The sequence below is a fragment of the Salmo salar genome, chromosome ssa19 (genome assembly GCF_905237065.1).
Source record: "Salmo salar chromosome ssa19, Ssal_v3.1, whole genome shotgun sequence".
Lineage (NCBI taxonomy): Eukaryota > Metazoa > Chordata > Actinopteri > Salmoniformes > Salmonidae > Salmo > Salmo salar.
In genome coordinates this window covers 53525679-53542405 of record NC_059460.1, presented here as the reverse complement: position 1 = coordinate 53542405, position 16727 = coordinate 53525679, and the positions used below count along the sequence as shown (strand labels likewise).

The 16727-nt window shown below is 44.3% G+C and overlaps 2 protein-coding genes across 7 annotated transcripts; one reads left to right on the top strand and one right to left on the bottom strand.

Annotated features, from left to right (window-relative positions):
- Positions 1 to 732: 732 nt before the first annotated feature.
- LOC106579336 (next to BRCA1 gene 1 protein) lies at positions 733 to 10077 on the bottom strand. 3 transcript variants are annotated; one of them, XM_014159171.2, is made up of 21 exons: positions 9799 to 10077; positions 9008 to 9070; positions 8785 to 8803; positions 8574 to 8596; positions 8268 to 8456; positions 7970 to 8047; positions 7598 to 7845; positions 7328 to 7447; positions 6925 to 7194; positions 6461 to 6620; positions 5924 to 6172; positions 5535 to 5669; positions 5310 to 5385; positions 5061 to 5171; positions 4628 to 4795; positions 4258 to 4425; positions 3535 to 4084; positions 3181 to 3266; positions 2780 to 2861; positions 2324 to 2423; positions 733 to 2078 (listed from the first exon to the last, which is right to left on the bottom strand). In XM_014159171.2, exons 5-21 carry the CDS (start codon positions 8424 to 8426, stop codon positions 1899 to 1901), a joined length of 2940 nt encoding a protein of 979 aa, XP_014014646.1. In that variant the 5' UTR covers positions 8427 to 8456; positions 8574 to 8596; positions 8785 to 8803; positions 9008 to 9070; positions 9799 to 10077; the 3' UTR covers positions 733 to 1898. The 3 variants fall into 3 exon arrangements, with proteins under 3 accessions (XP_014014646.1, XP_014014644.1, XP_014014645.1); XM_014159169.2 differs by lacking the exon at positions 9799 to 10077 and adding an exon at positions 9309 to 9591; XM_014159170.2 differs by lacking the exon at positions 9799 to 10077 and adding an exon at positions 9309 to 9591 and having other exon boundaries at positions 8289 to 8456.
- Positions 9671 to 13032, top strand: LOC100195835 (proteasome activator subunit 3). Of its 4 annotated transcripts, none has more exons than XM_014158504.2 (11): positions 9671 to 9939; positions 10385 to 10417; positions 10539 to 10601; positions 10726 to 10800; positions 10892 to 10940; positions 11175 to 11293; positions 11426 to 11494; positions 11768 to 11835; positions 11916 to 11970; positions 12154 to 12240; positions 12347 to 13032. In XM_014158504.2, the coding sequence occupies exons 1-11, from the start codon at positions 9898 to 9900 to the stop codon at positions 12425 to 12427; spliced, it is 741 nt and encodes a 246-aa protein (XP_014013979.1). In that variant the 5' UTR covers positions 9671 to 9897; the 3' UTR covers positions 12428 to 13032.
- The last annotated feature ends 3695 nt before the right edge of the window (positions 13033 to 16727 follow it).

The window sequence follows — 16727 nt, the reverse complement described above, 5'->3', positions numbered from 1 at the left end:
CGAGGCCTGTACTCTGGAGCGGGATCGATTTGGAGGTGGAGGGTCCGTCATGGTCTGGGGCAGTGTGTCACAGCATCATCGGACTGAGCTTGTCATTACAGGCAATCTCAACGCTGTGTGTTACAGGGAAGACATCCTCCTCCCTCATGTGGTACCCTTCCTGCAGGCTCATCCTGACATGACCCTCCAGCATGACAATGCCACGAGCCATACTGCTCGTTCTGTGCATGATTTCCTGCAAGACAGGAATGTCAGTGTTCTGCCTTGGCCAGCGAAGAGCCCGGATCTCAATCCCATTAGGACCTGTTGGATCGGAAGGGTGAGGGCTAGGGCCATTCCCCCCAGAAATGTCCGGAAACATGCAGGTGCCATGAGGAGATGCACTGCAGTACTTAATGCAGCTGGTGGCCACACCAGATACTAACTGTTTTGATTTTGACCCCTTTGTTCAGGAACACATAATTCCATTTCTGTGGTAGTTTCTCAGTTGTTGAATCTTGTTATGTTCATACAAATATTTACACATTAAGTTTGAGGAAATAAACACAGTTGACAGGCAGAGGACATTTATATTAGAACATTTTTGTTCTTCATGTCCAAATCATCTAAAGTATCTTAAAGGTATTGCGAAGTTAATGAAGATTACCTCCAGAACAAGACTCATTACAAAAAATGCTGACCTGCCATTCAAACAGCCATGTTGAAAATACAACATTTCAGCCACTTAAGGAGAATTGTGCAAGTTGTTTATTGGCTAACTGACAATTGCATGGTACTTACTTACATGCTGAATGAGAGGAAAGCCCTTAACCAAGCACAAGAAAAATATTCAGCATTTCTTTCAAAGCATGCTCCTTTAAAGGGTGAGTATTTGAACAAATATCACAATGTGTCCGGTTACAAATCTAATTTTTCTTTAAATGAAAAAATACAGATTGAAAACTATCAAACGTAATGGGATTATACAATGATTAAAACCTACGCACTCACATGACCATCCATGTAAAACCACCATAGCGACACAGGAACCAGTCACTACCGATACGCAGAAAAACGATGAGAAACTCAGTTCCGTGAACAAACTTAGGAATGTCTCTTATAGATGTTACAGTTGGATATACGTACTGTTGTACGATGTAAATATATGAACAAGGATGATTCTTACAGGGTGAAAAGTTTGAACATGAGGATGTGTGTGACGCAGAGCCAACATTTATAGCTGTGGTTCCTATGGTACAGCTACATGACTAATATATACCTAAACCTGACATGCAGGCGTCTCTTAAAAAGAAACAGCTTATTTCCTTAATATGCAGTGCCTGTTCATAACACAATCCACAGGTCAAAATGTTGCTTGTTGCGTAACATCTAAAATAACAGTACTTTTGATACATACAAGATTGCATTGTTAAGGCCGATTCACTACTATATCTAACAGAAATCAACAGGAATCTGACATCTGCGTTCTTTAGCATTCCTATGTAATTGAATTCCCCTGTGAATCAACCCTGTAAGTCCTTCAAAACAACAAGAGTAGTCCCAATACAATCCGCGAAGGATAAAAGTGGACTTTTAATTCTGGTTACATTCAATACCAACACCCTCCATTCTCTTTGGACAGAGAACCTACCCTAGCCCTGTCAATATGTTGCATTCAGCAGCTAGTCGGAACTAGGAATCTGACATGCTAACTGTTAGTAGTTATACACGTGCCGCGTTCAACGAATCAGGAAGTTGGAAATCTCAGAGTTTCCTAGTTCCGAGTAGCATATGAACATGGCAATAGGTATGGCCCATTACCTAACATGTCAGTGACAGCAGTGCCATAATGAAAACCCCTCTCTCATTGGGTGTCACAGAGGTCAGGGGTTGCGTAGAGGCCCGGCTTATTTGGCCCATCAGTAGCGTGTGGCGGCGCCCCATTCGTAGTCGGCCTTGGCGACCAGCTCATTGACAGTGTGCAGCAGGTTGTGTTTGTGCTTCCTCAGCAGCTGCTGATTGAGCCGCTGGTCCCCGAAGCCCATCTCCAGCAGCACAGCCATCATGGAGGCGTCCTGGCTGGCCGGGTCCACACCACGCTGCAGGGGTGAAGGGGTAGGGGAGCCAGGTCAAAGGTTAGTTCTGGTTTGTCATTTTAAAAGTGCACCGGAAGTCAAGAAGATATGCCAAAATGTAAAGACGCTTTAAAATGGATAACTCAACAATTGTATGTAATAATCACTTCATGATATAATAACCATTTATCATACAGCATATTCAAAGCTGAGTCAGGTTTATCTCATGGCAGTGTGCGACAAGGTGTTTGAATGTGCTGTATGTGTACCTTTGTGGAGCAGCTCTGTCCAGTGAAGAGAGCCTTATAGGCAGACGCTGCCACTGACAAAGCCCCCTTGACAAGTCCCTCTGTCATACCGCCTTGGCCCCTATAGAACAGGAAGGATGTGGTCAGCCACTATACTTATGGGGAACAATCTGTTCCAAAAAAATGTGTATCAACAAGAGTTGTTATATCACCGATGAGATCACTCAAAAGGTCTTTAAATATCTTCTATTTAAAGCGGTTTTAAAATGTAGTTTTGTATCATACTGTAGGGCCTATTACCAATGAATGACCAGTAGATTTTAAAACTTTGCATTCAAATACTCATTTGTTGGTAGAAAACCAAGCGTCCCATCTAGCACAAATGAGGACATTTAAAAAAAAAAAAAAACGGCAATAGATGTGTAGATCATTTCTAAAACTAAACTAGGCTTAATATTGTGTAGGAAGTCGTTTCACCTTCGGTGGGGGTAGCTGCGGGGTCTGGAGTTGTACGTCTTCAAGACACTGTCTGAGCCTGCCAGTCTGGTTTGACTAGATACTGAAATATAGATTGGGGGGAGGAGAACACATACTGGATGAGAGAGCTATACATTAAGTCAGATGTTTTGCTGATGTAAGAAGCCTTGAAATAACATCTAGTTCCCCGTTCTCCAAAGAGAGACGCATGTTGTTTCCTTTCTGGCCAGTGGCCACAGATGGTAAAGTGGTCCACAAGACCAGCTAAAAAGCTGCCAAGACTCATGCATGTCAAATGAGTCCTTTGTGTGATCAGAGCTTCCAAAACATTGTGTCTGCTTCATGCAAGGAAAAGGCTGTATTTTGCAGACACTTCCCGGCCCGCCATGTCTAACACCCACCATTTAAATGGACCGCTGGTTCGCATGGTTCTACTGGTCCAGAAGCTTGTTGACTCGTTGGCTCTGCAACATGGACCGCTTCAGACCTGGGAAACAGAACAAAAACATCCTAATATACTAATCGAAGAGAAGGGAGAGTGGACAACAGTATATTATAATTACAATAGACCTACTAGAGTAGATACTGAACAATTTGCACACTTCACTTCAAAATAAAACAAATTGCAAACGTGCGTGATAGAACTGTAACGTATCATCTGTCATAATATAATTTTCCCCTGTTCACCTATATGTGTGTTGAGCCCTGTAATATCTAAGCTAATAGATTACTGTTGCATCAGAGAGCCCTCTCACCTGTGTCTGTACAGGGCCTGTGGGGACAGGAGAGGGACGGGCGGGGGCACCACCTCAGGGATGAGGGGCACGGTGTCCAGTGTCTGGGAGGCACACAGCATCTGGTTGACACTGCTGTGGATTGGAGCCTCCGTGACTAAGGCTGCAGCCCCGGCCCCTTCTTGCCTCTCCCCCTCTGGGGTGGCCCTGTCCAGTTCCTCATGCTCCGAGTCGGAATCCTCCTCCTGCTCCGCGGCTGCAGCAGTGACAGGCTCCGAGAGGGCGGAGCTGTACATGGACTCGCCCAGCGGCCGACTGGTGTCGAAGCAGTCGGGCAGGACGATGACGTAGTCCTCGCAGGAGGACGAGGACAATGTGGATATCTGGCTGCTCACCTCGTCCCAGTCTGCTGTCTCGTCTTCTTCCACCTCATCGTAGTTCTCATTCTTTTCATCTTCTTCTTCATCCTCCTCGTTCACATCATTTCTGGCTTTGTTGTCTTCCTTGTCCTCCTCCTTCAGTTCATGCAGCTCCATGTACACATTTTCAACCTCTGGGGCCAGAAGCACCTCTGAGGACAATGCAATGAGGAAGAAAATATGCATTAACCAAAACAAATTCTGATTATGTCTCATGATAATTTACAATTGCCAATGTGTAACTGGTGCATTTTGACTTGAGAGTTACCCCTAGTTACTGAGTGTAAACAAAAGCAGACTGACTGTATTGAGAGTTATTTCTTACCTGTGACGGTATCCTCCTCTGACAGTGTGATCTGGGGAAGGCCTGAAGGTGAACCTTGACCTCTCATAACCCCCATCATCAGCACATCTGGTCCTGCCACTCTTACTGCAGTGTCAAGTACTTTCCTCTCATAGTCAAAGACAGGTCCCAGGGCTACAGCTGGGAGTGCTTCAAACATTTAAAAAAACAACTGGTGTTACTTTAGTTTTTAACTTCCCCCATTTACACAGTCAGATAACAAGACCAAGAGCACAGCTAGTGAGTGGACAGAACAGTCATACTATCGTTCAACTGAGTCTCATATCATGGTCACTCAGTCATTCTTTCCCATTTTGCTGGGAAATTCAACCAAACAAGATGGCCGCCTCACCTTTGGGCTTGCAGTAGCTGGGTTGATGTCTGCGCGGGGGCTTGTGGTCGGGAGCCTCCTCCAGGGCGAGGGAGCGGATCACCGTCTCACACACAAACTGGGACCCGCTGATGTCCCCCTCGTCCCCATCCTCGTGGCCAAGGGGGTCCGAGTTCTCCCTCTTCACACCTGACCACGACACACACAATACAAAGATTAGGACTGTGTATGATATGGGGTCAACACTGATCAAAGATTTTTTTCTCAACTTCTTTTACTCAAGCTGACACTTGCCTTAGAGCCTGTGATAAAGCCTCAGGTCTAGCATATTTAAATTCTTAAATCCATAGTTGTTAATCATAAACAACAAAACTCACAATTTGATATAGACTTGTCACTTATTTACTGGATAAAAGAGTAAAGTGAAAGACCACAACATTGGCCTCTGCCTTACCCAGCAGGTTATTGACCCTGTTCATCTCAGTGATGTCTTGGAACAGAGCGGGGTCTGGGTTCTCCAGAAGAGGGCCGTCGTGGGGCAGAGGGGACATACAGGGGGTCAGATCTACCAATGGAACAAAAACAAACTCATCTCAGTCATCAACACACAAGCATTATGTCTTGCAATTCTCGGAATATCTGAAAAAAGTCCCACAAAAATCTATCTTGCCATGCGTTGTGGTGGTATCATATCGTTTCTTACCAACTGGAGTGTTGTTGGGAACTTTCTCCAACTCTTGTACAATGTTCATATCCAGCAATTCAAAGGACAACAGATCCTAAAAAAACACAAATAATACAAATATTGTTGAGTCATTGAGTAAAGCAGGAAGTTGCCCTGTGGTGTATGGCGATATCATACTACTGAGTCTACCTTTGTGGCAAAGCCAACATGCGTTGACTTGCCAGGACCTTATTCTTTCCCCACCTGTGCAGTGAGCAGGTCTACAGAGGGTAAGTAGTAGTCTCTGTGGCAGTAGTCTACAGACATGGCCAGACCATTGTCCTTGGAGCTGGACCTCCCCTCCATCTTCTCCACAACCACAGGCCTGGGCTCGTCCTTCTGAAGCACCGTAGGAGGAGAACGTAAATCACAAGATATAATGACACTAATAGTGGTGGAAATAGGCTGGATTTTGATGTTTTATTCCTGTAACTTTTACCTGATGCTTAGTAAATCCATCCCTGTATCAGGGTCTGCAATCGCAAAATATTCTTGCTTTGTACCTGATGTCAAATTTGCTTAGTAGATCTGGCCCTGTACTAGTGTGTATCTTGGCTAAACAAATGTGAATGGGACAGAGCTGGTTGACTTGCCAGGCATTTGCTCTGAGGATAGTTGGTGTTTTGGCTGGTGCTGGGGGCCACCACGATGCTGCACCACACGCGGGGGCCAAACTGCTCTCCGCAGTGCGCCAGGCGCCAGTGGGAGGTGTAGGGGCCCTCCATCACCGGGGCAACTAAGGCCACACTGACCACGCCCACCTGGCCCGGCTGCAGCAGGGGCACGGCCACCTCGCGCTTTTCCTCCGACGCAAGGGCCAGGTTACCCCACATGCACTTCAGCTAGGGACACACACACAGGCATGCAAAGAAGACACACATACATTGACACAAGCACAAGGACCCAGACAAAAACACTTCAACAGAAAACTTAACACTGTATTCACACAGAGAATTTACACTGAATTCACAAAGGGCTGTAGCACTGGTTGGGTTAATCAGACAGTAAGTACTAATTACACATAATTAATAGTTACAATTATGTGTAGTTAGTTCTAGTATTCAGGTTAGGGACTGAGATCGTTCTAGTATGCAGGTTAGGGGCTGAGATGGGTCCTCTTGGGGGGGTACCTTGGTCTCTGAGGTCCAGTTGATGGTGCCCGAGTTCCTCATCTTCCAGTACTTGATGAACTTGGTGCCGGGCTCTAGGCAGGTCCCATCAGGCAGATTTTCATCCAGAAACAAGGCAGCCATAGTGGGCACCAAGGTGGTGTGGGAGACCTCGGGACCCCTAGTGTTTCAAGTGTACAGAGCATTGTTGAAAACAGCCCCGGCTTTTGACCCATCCCTCTTTTTTTTCTATGAATCATAAAAGCAGCAGGATCCTTTTTGCAGCTCAAAGCTATTTATTGTTTAGAAATCTATGAAGCAGCAGCAGCAGTTTCACAAGTGGGGTAGTTCCATCATCCACCAGCGATAAATTCTATTACAACTATTACAAAGATGGCCTATTTCTTGAGAAAATATTAGATTTTTTCTCCATGCTGGGCCTAGAGACACCCAGCACTCTGACGCCCTCCCAGGGTGGCGCTTACTCTGGACTGGAGGCCTGGGGGTCTGGGGCAGGACCTGGGGATGGTTCTGGGGCCTGGGTAGCAGCAGGATCAGGGGCCAGGGCTGGAGCCTGGGTGGCGGCCATATTGGATCTGGCGAAGGTAGTGGCAGGGCCGCTCCATTGCAGGCCCCTCTTTTCCAGCCTCAGCTTCTTCTTGATCTCCTTCACCTCGGCCTTGAGATGCCTACTCTCAGCTTTGAGGCGCTGACGCTCAGCCTTGCGCACCGTCCTGTCTCCTCGCCTTGGGAACCTGAGTACAAACAAAATTCAGAAGTTGAAAATAAATAAAAAATACAGTGGGAGGTGTGAAAGCTGAACATCTGACAATACAAGTAACAGACAACATCACAGTAAGGGCAGGCTTCTACATCCAGCAGACTAACCTTAATTCTCCTGACATGCCATGCTCAGGGATGGAGAGGGGCGTTTTAGTTCTCACCAGGTTGTGGCTGGGGTCGTGGCTGTGTCGACACAGCTCACATAAGATGCAGGATGGACACACACTGGAGAAAAACAGGACACCAAAAAGAAGGTAAGGACACTAATTGAAAGTGACATTTTATGAGAAATCAGCAAAATAAACCTTTTATTTCAACTCATGAGCTCATTAATAACGTAATAATATTGATCTATTATTGTTGTGATGGGTCTACCTGCACTGATACGCTCCATCAGAGGCTGGTCTCTTGCATTTGCTGCAGTCGGGAGTATAGCCCAATGAAGTGTAGGCAGGGGGCCCGGTGGAGGAGGAGCTGATCTTTGGCCCCTTGACATTGACTCCACCTACAGCTCCAAGGGCCTCGAGGGGCCCGTCGGGGTCAGGAGCCTTGTGGGTGCAGCACTGGCCAGAGAAGTCGTTACACATTTTCTCCACTACCTCCTTTACCACCTCATCCTTGAACTGACAGGAGAGAGGGATCCCGTTAAAACGGGTTCTACATTTAAAAAAATTTAAGTCGATTTTGGGGTTTATTATTCTGAAATATAAAGAAACAATGAAGAATCTAATTTCAATATGGACTTACTTTTTCCATGTAAGATCTGAACCAAGCTGGGGGAGGCTTATCCTCTGGTTTGGTCAATTTGTTGTCCTTCACAACCACCTATAAAATCAATTGATTGACATTAAACTCATATTATGATTTGTCAAAGTCATACTATGAAACCAAAGAGTGTGTATTTTATTATTACATTTTCACAACCTTTCCTGAAGAAAGTGATTGTATCACTCATGCAAAACTATACCAACCTGACAATGATATAACTTCTCTTACATTCAGACAACATTGCATCAACATTGAAAGCCGTGTGTGGTGCTCTTACAACATCTCGCTCAGGGGTGACCTGTGTGCCTTTGTCCACAGTCTTGACCCTGGAGGGGTACGGAGGGGCCGGCCGGAGGTCACCCTTCAGCTCCTTCACATCTTGGGCCTTGACCGGCCCAGCGCCAGCCTGACCCTGCTTTGCCTTGTAAACGTTCATGTGCAACTGGTTCCCCTGCTTCTCTGCACTCTGGAGGAAATAGCACGTTCAGAAATTCCATATAGCATTTAACAGACTGGAAAAACTAGTTCACAGAATGTTCATTTAGCCTTTGAAATACATAAAAAAAACATTAAGTTTGAATACCTTCACCGCCTCCTCATATTCCTCTGAAAAACATAGACAAACAAAACAGATCAGAGAATACATTTGTGTTGGTGTGACCTCTCAATTATGAATGGGAAAGCTTTAACTAATAACCATCACATTAAAGATGGAGAAAAGTAATGGCATATCATTGTGATTTAGCTGAGAATAATTTCCCCCCTATATTAGGATTATCCCTTAATTTACATACCTTGACTGTTAATGGAAACCTGAAACAAAGAGAGTCATTAGTGTTACAGAATGCCTTCTGAAAAAAACATACTTTGAATCTGCTAATGTATCCCTTGTCCCATACTATTGTTGCTGTAACGTTACATCAGAAATGTTGGAACCATGTGAATGATCGAGCAGAGTGAGGACTTTGCCCTACATTCGAAATAATACACAAAATAATAAAATACTTTTTAACTCACCTCCTCATTGTCCTCATCAAAATATTTCACTTGGAAATGGCTTATGCCAAACGATGCTTTTATCTGCAGATTCAATTCAAAGAAGACAGCATGATGATTCAGGATCAGCAGAACAGGATCACATCACATATAATAATAATACTCTAATTTGTTGCTAGAAAGATAATTTGCAGACAAATGTCTAAATGGTCCAACGTTTGTGGTAACTAGGCCATGGCTAGGCCTGCTAGGCTCGAAGAATGCAGCCAACTTGTCTTTAGCTAAACTGCGCCAGCGCTAGATAGCTAAACTAGCTACTTGCCCAGGCTTCAACCGACTCCCATTCCGATTTATCCAAATCTGGAGCCACAAATTTCTTTACATTCCCCCTGAAATTCACTTTAATCGTAACAGGTAGCCCCATGGCTGCGTTTTGTGATTAAATAAGGAGAATCATTGAAGATTATTGTGGACAAAACAAGTTCTTGCATTCGCCAATCCTCTTGTTTACATCGTCAGCTCAAAACTACGATTGCGCGATCAGTGCATAAATATGCCGCGTTCAAAACAACTGGGAACTCGGAAATATCTTCAGTATGTTCAAGATAACTGGGAACTCGGAGAAAAAAAACCGAGCTCCGACTGGAAACAGGTGTTTGAACGGTCATCCAGCTCGGAATTCCAAGTCGAAAACTCGGGTATCTTTCTAGAAATCGATCGCCGACGTCACGATCTGACTTAGTTTTTTTCCTTGTTCCAATTTGTCTTGAAAGCATGCGTGTTCGTATGTCATGTTGTCTCATGTTGAATACCTAATTTTTAAGACAACAATTGTGGCAGACAGGAGTGGGAAAGCTGCACGTTTAGTCCCAAATTGAGGACAATCGTATTTCCTCCATTTGTGGTTAAAGATGAATTCACTCCTCAAGCTGGACAATGAACTTAATATTAAGGTAAAACGTAATTTACGTCCACAATTCATGCGACATCTTGGGAGAAGTTGCTTGTAATGTTAGCTAGCTAGCAATTATTAGTCAGTGAGGCAAAGTGCTGAAGCTAACTTGCTTTCTTCCCATGCCTGGCATAACGGACAAGGGAAACTGTCTAGCAGGTGCACTTGCTTCTATAAAAGGGTTATTGCTTGTGCCGCATGTTTCATACGGGGCGAGTATTGGTAGCTAATTAACTAGTTAATAACTAACGGTGTCAAGGTAACCCGGTAACTCAATTCAACACCATTTTTAGACGTAGACAGATAGCATATTGAATTGACGTTGACTGATGATTAGCAATGTCTTGCAGACAGTATCCTAATCATATGTTGTATTCAAACAATCCTGCTGGTTATTGAATATTTAATTATTTTCCTGTAATATGACAGTTGTTGTTTTTGTACAGGTCGATGCTTTCAGACAACGAATTACTGGGGAGGTGAGTTTCCTTTCAGTTGTTTACTGTATTCAGTGGGGGACCAAAGTATCTAGATATTGTAACTAGCTACCTGTAGGTAGCTCTGAATGCAATTTTTCCAACTAAACTCCTTGTTTCACAGGCGGAGAACCTAGTTGCGAGTTTTTTCCCAAATAAGTTATTGGAACTTGACCATTTTCTCAAGGTAAGCTTATTTATGTAATCAAAATGTAAATGATTAGTCAAATGTCCTCCAATTTCCCTTTTAGAGTACATGTGTTGTGGGCCATCGTTTGCAGGATCCCATTTTAAACATCTGTGAACTTAAGGAGATACACTCAGAAATCAACTTGACAGTGCCAGACCCCATTCTACTCTCAAACCTCCACGGTGGACTTGAAGCGGTGAGACTTGGAATGGAATTAAACACCCTGTGATGACCAAATGCAATCTGTAATTGTAACAGATGTAAGCAACTTGATATCCTCTTCGCAGCAAAATGCCAAAAAGAGGAAAATGGAAGATGGTACTGGGGAGGACAAGGGTGAGTAACACTACATGCATATTTTGAGTGTTTTCTTTATTTTCTGGTGTTTACTTCTGGTCAAGCCTACAGTGGTAAGAGGTATGTTCTCTTGTTCGGAGCGAATTACAGTAGTGAGTGCATACTTTCTTGTACTGGTCCCCCGTGGGAATTGAACCAACAACCCTGGTGTTGTAAGTGCCATGCTCTACCAACTGAGCCACACGGGAACAATCTTCTCTTCCTGTCCTACAGTGGCTGGCACCAAGGTCTTTATCATGCCTAGTGGGATGATGAAGAGCAACGCCAAGCTGGTGGACTTGATCGAGAAGGTCAAGCCAGAGATCAGGACACTCATAGAGAAATGTAACACGGTACATCACGCTTTCCCACACTCTTCCATAATTTATCCCATAGGCTTTGCCTTAATCTATACCATAAGTTTAAGTGAATACATATCACCCATTATCTGCAGTCCCTAATAATTTGTCTGTCTTGTTCTTCAGGTCAAAATGTGGGTTCAGTTGCTTATCCCAAGAATAGAAGATGGCAACAACTTCGGGGTTTCAATTCAGGTGCCACGTTTACTTTATATGTATTAAAGACGACGAGTAGGCGGCCAGTACGTTGCAGTAAACTTCAGTGAACTATTAACAGAGTACATTTACAAAATAATATATGCAGGAGCGGTCAGCATAGTACATCAGGATGCACAACTGAAATGGATTTAGACTACTAGAGTATATGTATTAAAAGGTGCACCATTTTTATTGCTGTCTGTACCTAAGGTCTCATCTAAGTGTATGCTACATTGAACCATGGCTCCACCACTGATTTGTTGTCTGCAGGAGGAGACAGTAGCTGAACTCCGAACAGTGGAGGGGGAAGCAGCATCGTACCTCGACCAGATATCTGGGTACTAACCTCAACCCGGTCTTTACACTTAGTCTTACTGTGGTAGGCTATATAACCATCTTGTATCCTATCTGCCCATAGATACTACATCACAAGAGCAAAGCTAGTGTCCAAAATAGCAAAATACCCACATGTGGTAAGTGTGATTGCTAACTGCAGGTCTGGTTGGCAAGCTTTTTCCAGACAGAAACCTGTCACTACACTGAGCATTTATTGAGGGCAAAGCAGCATTATGAAAATGTGATATTGTCCAACCCTAGTATGCATTATTTACATGCACCTACATTACTATTTACCTTAAGTCTCTTTCTCTAAACAGGAGGACTACCGGCGCACAGTGACGGAGATTGATGAGAAGAAATACATCAGTCTCAAGGTCATAGTTTCAGAGCTGAGAAATCAATACGTGAGTGAAATATCCTGTTATGCACAGGAATAGTTTTCCTCACCATCCATTTCTACCCACAAGATAAGACATTGCGTTTTTTTATCCTGAATCTGCTCTGCTACAGGTAACTCTACACGACATGATCTTGAAGAACATTGACAAGATCAAGAAGCCTAGGAGCAGTAATGCTGAAGCATTGTACTGAGTCTGACCCAGCCACCCTTCCCGTTCCCCTGCCAGCTGTCGAAGTAGCGGAAGGAGTAGAGCTAGACCATCACTACCAGATCAGTACAATCCAGGAAACCATGGTCCCGGTATCTTTTCGTTTGATTTGTAAAATATGGTCATTGTTTTAAAATCCTTCGAAGAGTATGTTATGAGGTTTCTCGACGAACCGTGAGCAATGGCTCCGGGAAAAGAACGCTATGTATTTTTTTATTAAATGAAAACCATTTTGTCCATGCATCTCGCTGTCTTTTCTGAAATTTATGAAACGGTCCAAGACCACTTTTACCGTTTTGTCTAATGCTATATTGAATGTTCTATGGCGCGATGGGAGACAGTCCTATGTAGGTCACTGCTGAAGTGCTTTTTAGTGGCTGGGTTTTCAGTTTCCCTGGTGATGGTGGTAACGGCTTACTGACTTTATGCTGAATATTATGGACTCAAATCAGAACAGTTATTTCAGAATGTCTGTAAAATTGTTTAGATTGTTCATTGATAATGAGACATGACATTTTAATGCTGCCAACTCCGGAAAGTGTTTCTTCAACTCATTTTACTGAATAAAATGTTTGTTTTTTAAGAAGACATTTTGGAGTGGTTTTACTTCTAAGGACTATTTAATGTTTCATCATGCTTGATATTCTTCAGAGGTAATACAGACTTCATTACACTCATATCTGCTCACACAAACCATTGACGTAACCTTTTGGTCTGATTTGTGCTGACAGATATGGCAGCTCTGCTTCTAGCTCCTAAGCAACTTTGAAATATTTCATTTTTTTGTGTTTCTTACATTATTAGCCCAGAATTTTTTTGTGTTATTACATACAGCCGGAAATAACTTTTGGATATCAGGGTGGCGGTATTACGACCAGGAATATGACTTTCTTGAATTGGATCCTTTGTTTGTATCCCCCAAGAAAATGTAACTTCCAGAGTCTGCTCCAAAACACAGCCGGCGAGAAGAGGTATTCGGTGTGGACTTCTAGTCTGACTCAGGAGGCATTCACACCATCCACCATTTCTGAGTATATTACTCACTGATGTCCAGTCTCTGGACAACAAAGTAGATGAGCTCAGGGCGAGGATCTCCTTCCAGAGAGACATCAGGGATTGTAACATACTGTGTTTCATGGAAACATGAATCTCGGGATATACTGTGTCCGTCCATACAGCCAGCTGGGTTCTCAGTACATTGTGCAGACAGGAATAAAGAACTCTCTGGGAAGAAGAAAGGTGGGGGTGTATGTTTCATGATTGATTACTCATGGTGTGATTGTGATAACATACAGGAACTCAAGTCCTTTTGTTCACCCGGCCTAGAATTCGTCACAATCAAATGCCGACCGTATTACCTCCAAAGAGAATTCTCTTCGGTTATAGTCACAGCCGTGTATATTCCCCCTCAAGCCGATACCATGACGGCCCTTAAAGAACTACACTGGACTTTATACAAACTGGAAACCACATATCCTGAGGCCGCATTTATTGTAGATGGGTATTTTAACGAAGCAAATTTGAGGAAAACGCTACCGAAGTTCTATCAACACATTGACTATAGTACTTGCGCTGGAAAAACATTGGACCACTGTTACTCAACTTTTTGAAATGCCTACAATGCCCTCCCCCGCCCTTTGGCAAATTTGATCACGACTCCATTTTGCTCCTCCCTTCCTATAGGCAGAAAGTCAAACAGGAAGTACCCATGCTAAGGTCTATTCAACGCTAGTCTGACCAATCGGAATCCATGCTTCAAGATTGTTTTGATCACGCGGACTGGGATATGTTCCGGGTAGCCTCTGAGAATAACATTGATGAATACACTGATACGGTGACTTGAGTTCATCAGGAAGTGTATAGGGGATGTCGTACCCACTGTGACTAATTAAACCTAACCAACCAGAAACCGTGGATAGATGGCAGCATTCGTGCAAAACTGAAAGCGCGAACCACTGCATTTAAACATGGCAAGGTGACTGGGAATATGGCTGAATACAAACAGTGTAGTTATTCCCTCCGTAAGGCAATCAAACAGGCAAAACATCAGTACAGAGACAAAGTGGAGTCGCAATTCAACGGCTCAGACACGAGACGTGGCAGGGTCTACAGACAATCACGCACTACAAAGGGAAAACCAGTCGTGTCGCGGACACCTGACATCTTGCTTCCGGACACGCTAAACACCTTCGCCCGCTTTGAGGATAACACAATTCCACCGATGCGGCCTGCTACCAAGGACTGTGGGCTCACCTTCTCCGTGGCCGACGTAAGACATTTAAGCGTGTTAACCCTTGCAAGGCTGCCGCCCAGACAGCATCCCTAGCTGCGTCCTCAGAGCATGCGCAGACCAGCTGGCTGGAGTGTTTACGGACATATTCAATCTCTCCCTATCTCAGTCTGCTGTCCCCACTTGCTTCAAGATGTCCACCATTGTTCCTGTACCCAAGAAGGCAAAGGTAACAACTAAATTACTATCACCCCGTAGCACTCACTTCTGTCATCATGAAGTGCTTTGAGAGGCTAGTTAAGGGTCATATCACTTCTACATTACCGGACACCCTAGATTCCCACTTAAATTTGCTTACCGCCCCAATAGTTCCACAGACGATGCAATCGCCATCGCACTGCACACTGCCCTATCCCATCTGGTCAAGAGGAATACCTTTGTAAGAATGCTGTTCATTGGCTATAGCTCAGCATTCAACAACACCAGTACGCTCCAAGCTCATCATTAAGCTCGGGGGCCTGAGTCTGAACCCCTGCCCTGTGCAACTGGGTCCTGGACTTCCTGACGGGCCACCCCCAGGTGGTGAAGGTAGGAAACAACACCTCCACTTCGCTGATCCTCAACACTGGCTCCACAATGGTGCGCGCTCAGCCCCCTCCTGTACTCCCTGTTCATGACTGCATGGCCACGCATGCCTCCAACTCAATCAAGTTCGCAGACGACACAACAGTAGTAGGCCTGATTACCAACAATGACGAGACAGCCTACAGGGAGAAGGTGAGGGCCCTGGGAGAGTGGTGCTAGGAAAATAACCTCTCACTCAACATCAACAAAACAAAGGAGCTGATCGTGGACTTCAGGAAACAGCAGAGGGAGCACACCCCTATCCACATCGACGGGACTGCAGTGGAGAAGGTGGAAAGCTTCAAGTTCCTCGGCGTATACATCACTGACAATCTGAAATGGTCCACCCACACAGACAGTGTGGTGAAGAAGGCACAACAGCGCCTCTTCAACCTCAGGAGGCTGAAGAAATTTGTCTTGGCCCCTAAAACCCTCACAAACTTTTACAGATGCACAATTGAGAGCATCCTGTCGGGCTGTATCACCACCTGGTATGGCAACTGCACCGCCCGCAACCGCAGGGCTCTCCAGACGCATCACCAGGGACAAACTACCAGCCCTCCAGGACACCTACAGCACCCGATGTCACAGGAAGGCCAAAAAGATTATCAAGGTCATCAACCACCCGAGCCACGGCCTGTATACCCCACTATCATCCAGATGGCGAGGTCAGTACAGGTGCATCAAAGCTGGGGCCGAGAGACTGAAAAACAGCTTCTATCTCAAGGCCATCAGACTGTTAAATAGCCGGCTTCTACCCGGTTACGCAAACCTGCACCTTAGAGGCTGCTGCCCTATATACATAGACTTGGAATCACTGGCCACTTGAATAATGTTTACATACTGCTTTACTCATCTCATATGTATATTCTGTATTCTATTCTACTGTATTTTAGTCAATGCCACTCTGACATTGCTCAAACTAATATTTATATATTTCTTAATTCCATTCTTTTACTTTTAGATTTGTGTGTATTGTTGTGAACTGTTAGATACTACTGCACTGTTGGAGCTAGGAACACAAGCATTTCGCTACACCCGCAATAACAATTGCTAAATATGTGTATGTGGCCAATAAAATTTGATTTGATTTGTGACTGATGTAAAGCTGTTTCAGCAATGCTCTTGTCACCCAGTAGATGGAGCTAAATGGTACATGTAAGGCTGATTTTCAATGAAGGTCCACTGCAGTGTAACAGTCAATTACACATCTGATTCCACTGAACTGCATCTTGATCACTTAACATAATAAGCTGTGCAACTGACACATCATTTTCAAGGAAGTAGTCTTGACGTTTTTGCATTTTTGTAGGCTTTTTGAATGGTATTCAATGGAGAAAAACGTAGCGCAATGGTCTTCAGCGCAAAAACTTCATAAAGGGCATGTGTCACTGGGCAGTAAATTAATTGAGTAAATTAATCCACAAAC

Coding starts and splice junctions, on each gene's coding strand:
- LOC106579336 (XM_014159169.2), bottom strand. CDS start 9,410: ATGGGGCTACCTGTTACGATTAAAGTGAATTTCAGGGGGAATGTAAAG. Junction 8,457..8,573: donor AATATGAGGAGGCGGTGAAG/GTATTCAAACTT, acceptor TATTTCCTCCAG/AGTGCAGAGAAGCAGGGGAA. Junction 4,085..4,257: donor AGAGGAGGATACCGTCACAG/GTAAGAAATAAC, acceptor CATTGTCCTCAG/AGGTGCTTCTGGCCCCAGAG.
- LOC100195835 (XM_014158502.2), top strand. CDS start 9,898: ATGAATTCACTCCTCAAGCTGGACAATGAACTTAATATTAAG. Junction 10,941..11,174: donor TGGTACTGGGGAGGACAAGG/GTGAGTAACACT, acceptor CCTGTCCTACAG/TGGCTGGCACCAAGGTCTTT. Junction 11,495..11,767: donor ACTTCGGGGTTTCAATTCAG/GTGCCACGTTTA, acceptor TGTTGTCTGCAG/GAGGAGACAGTAGCTGAACT.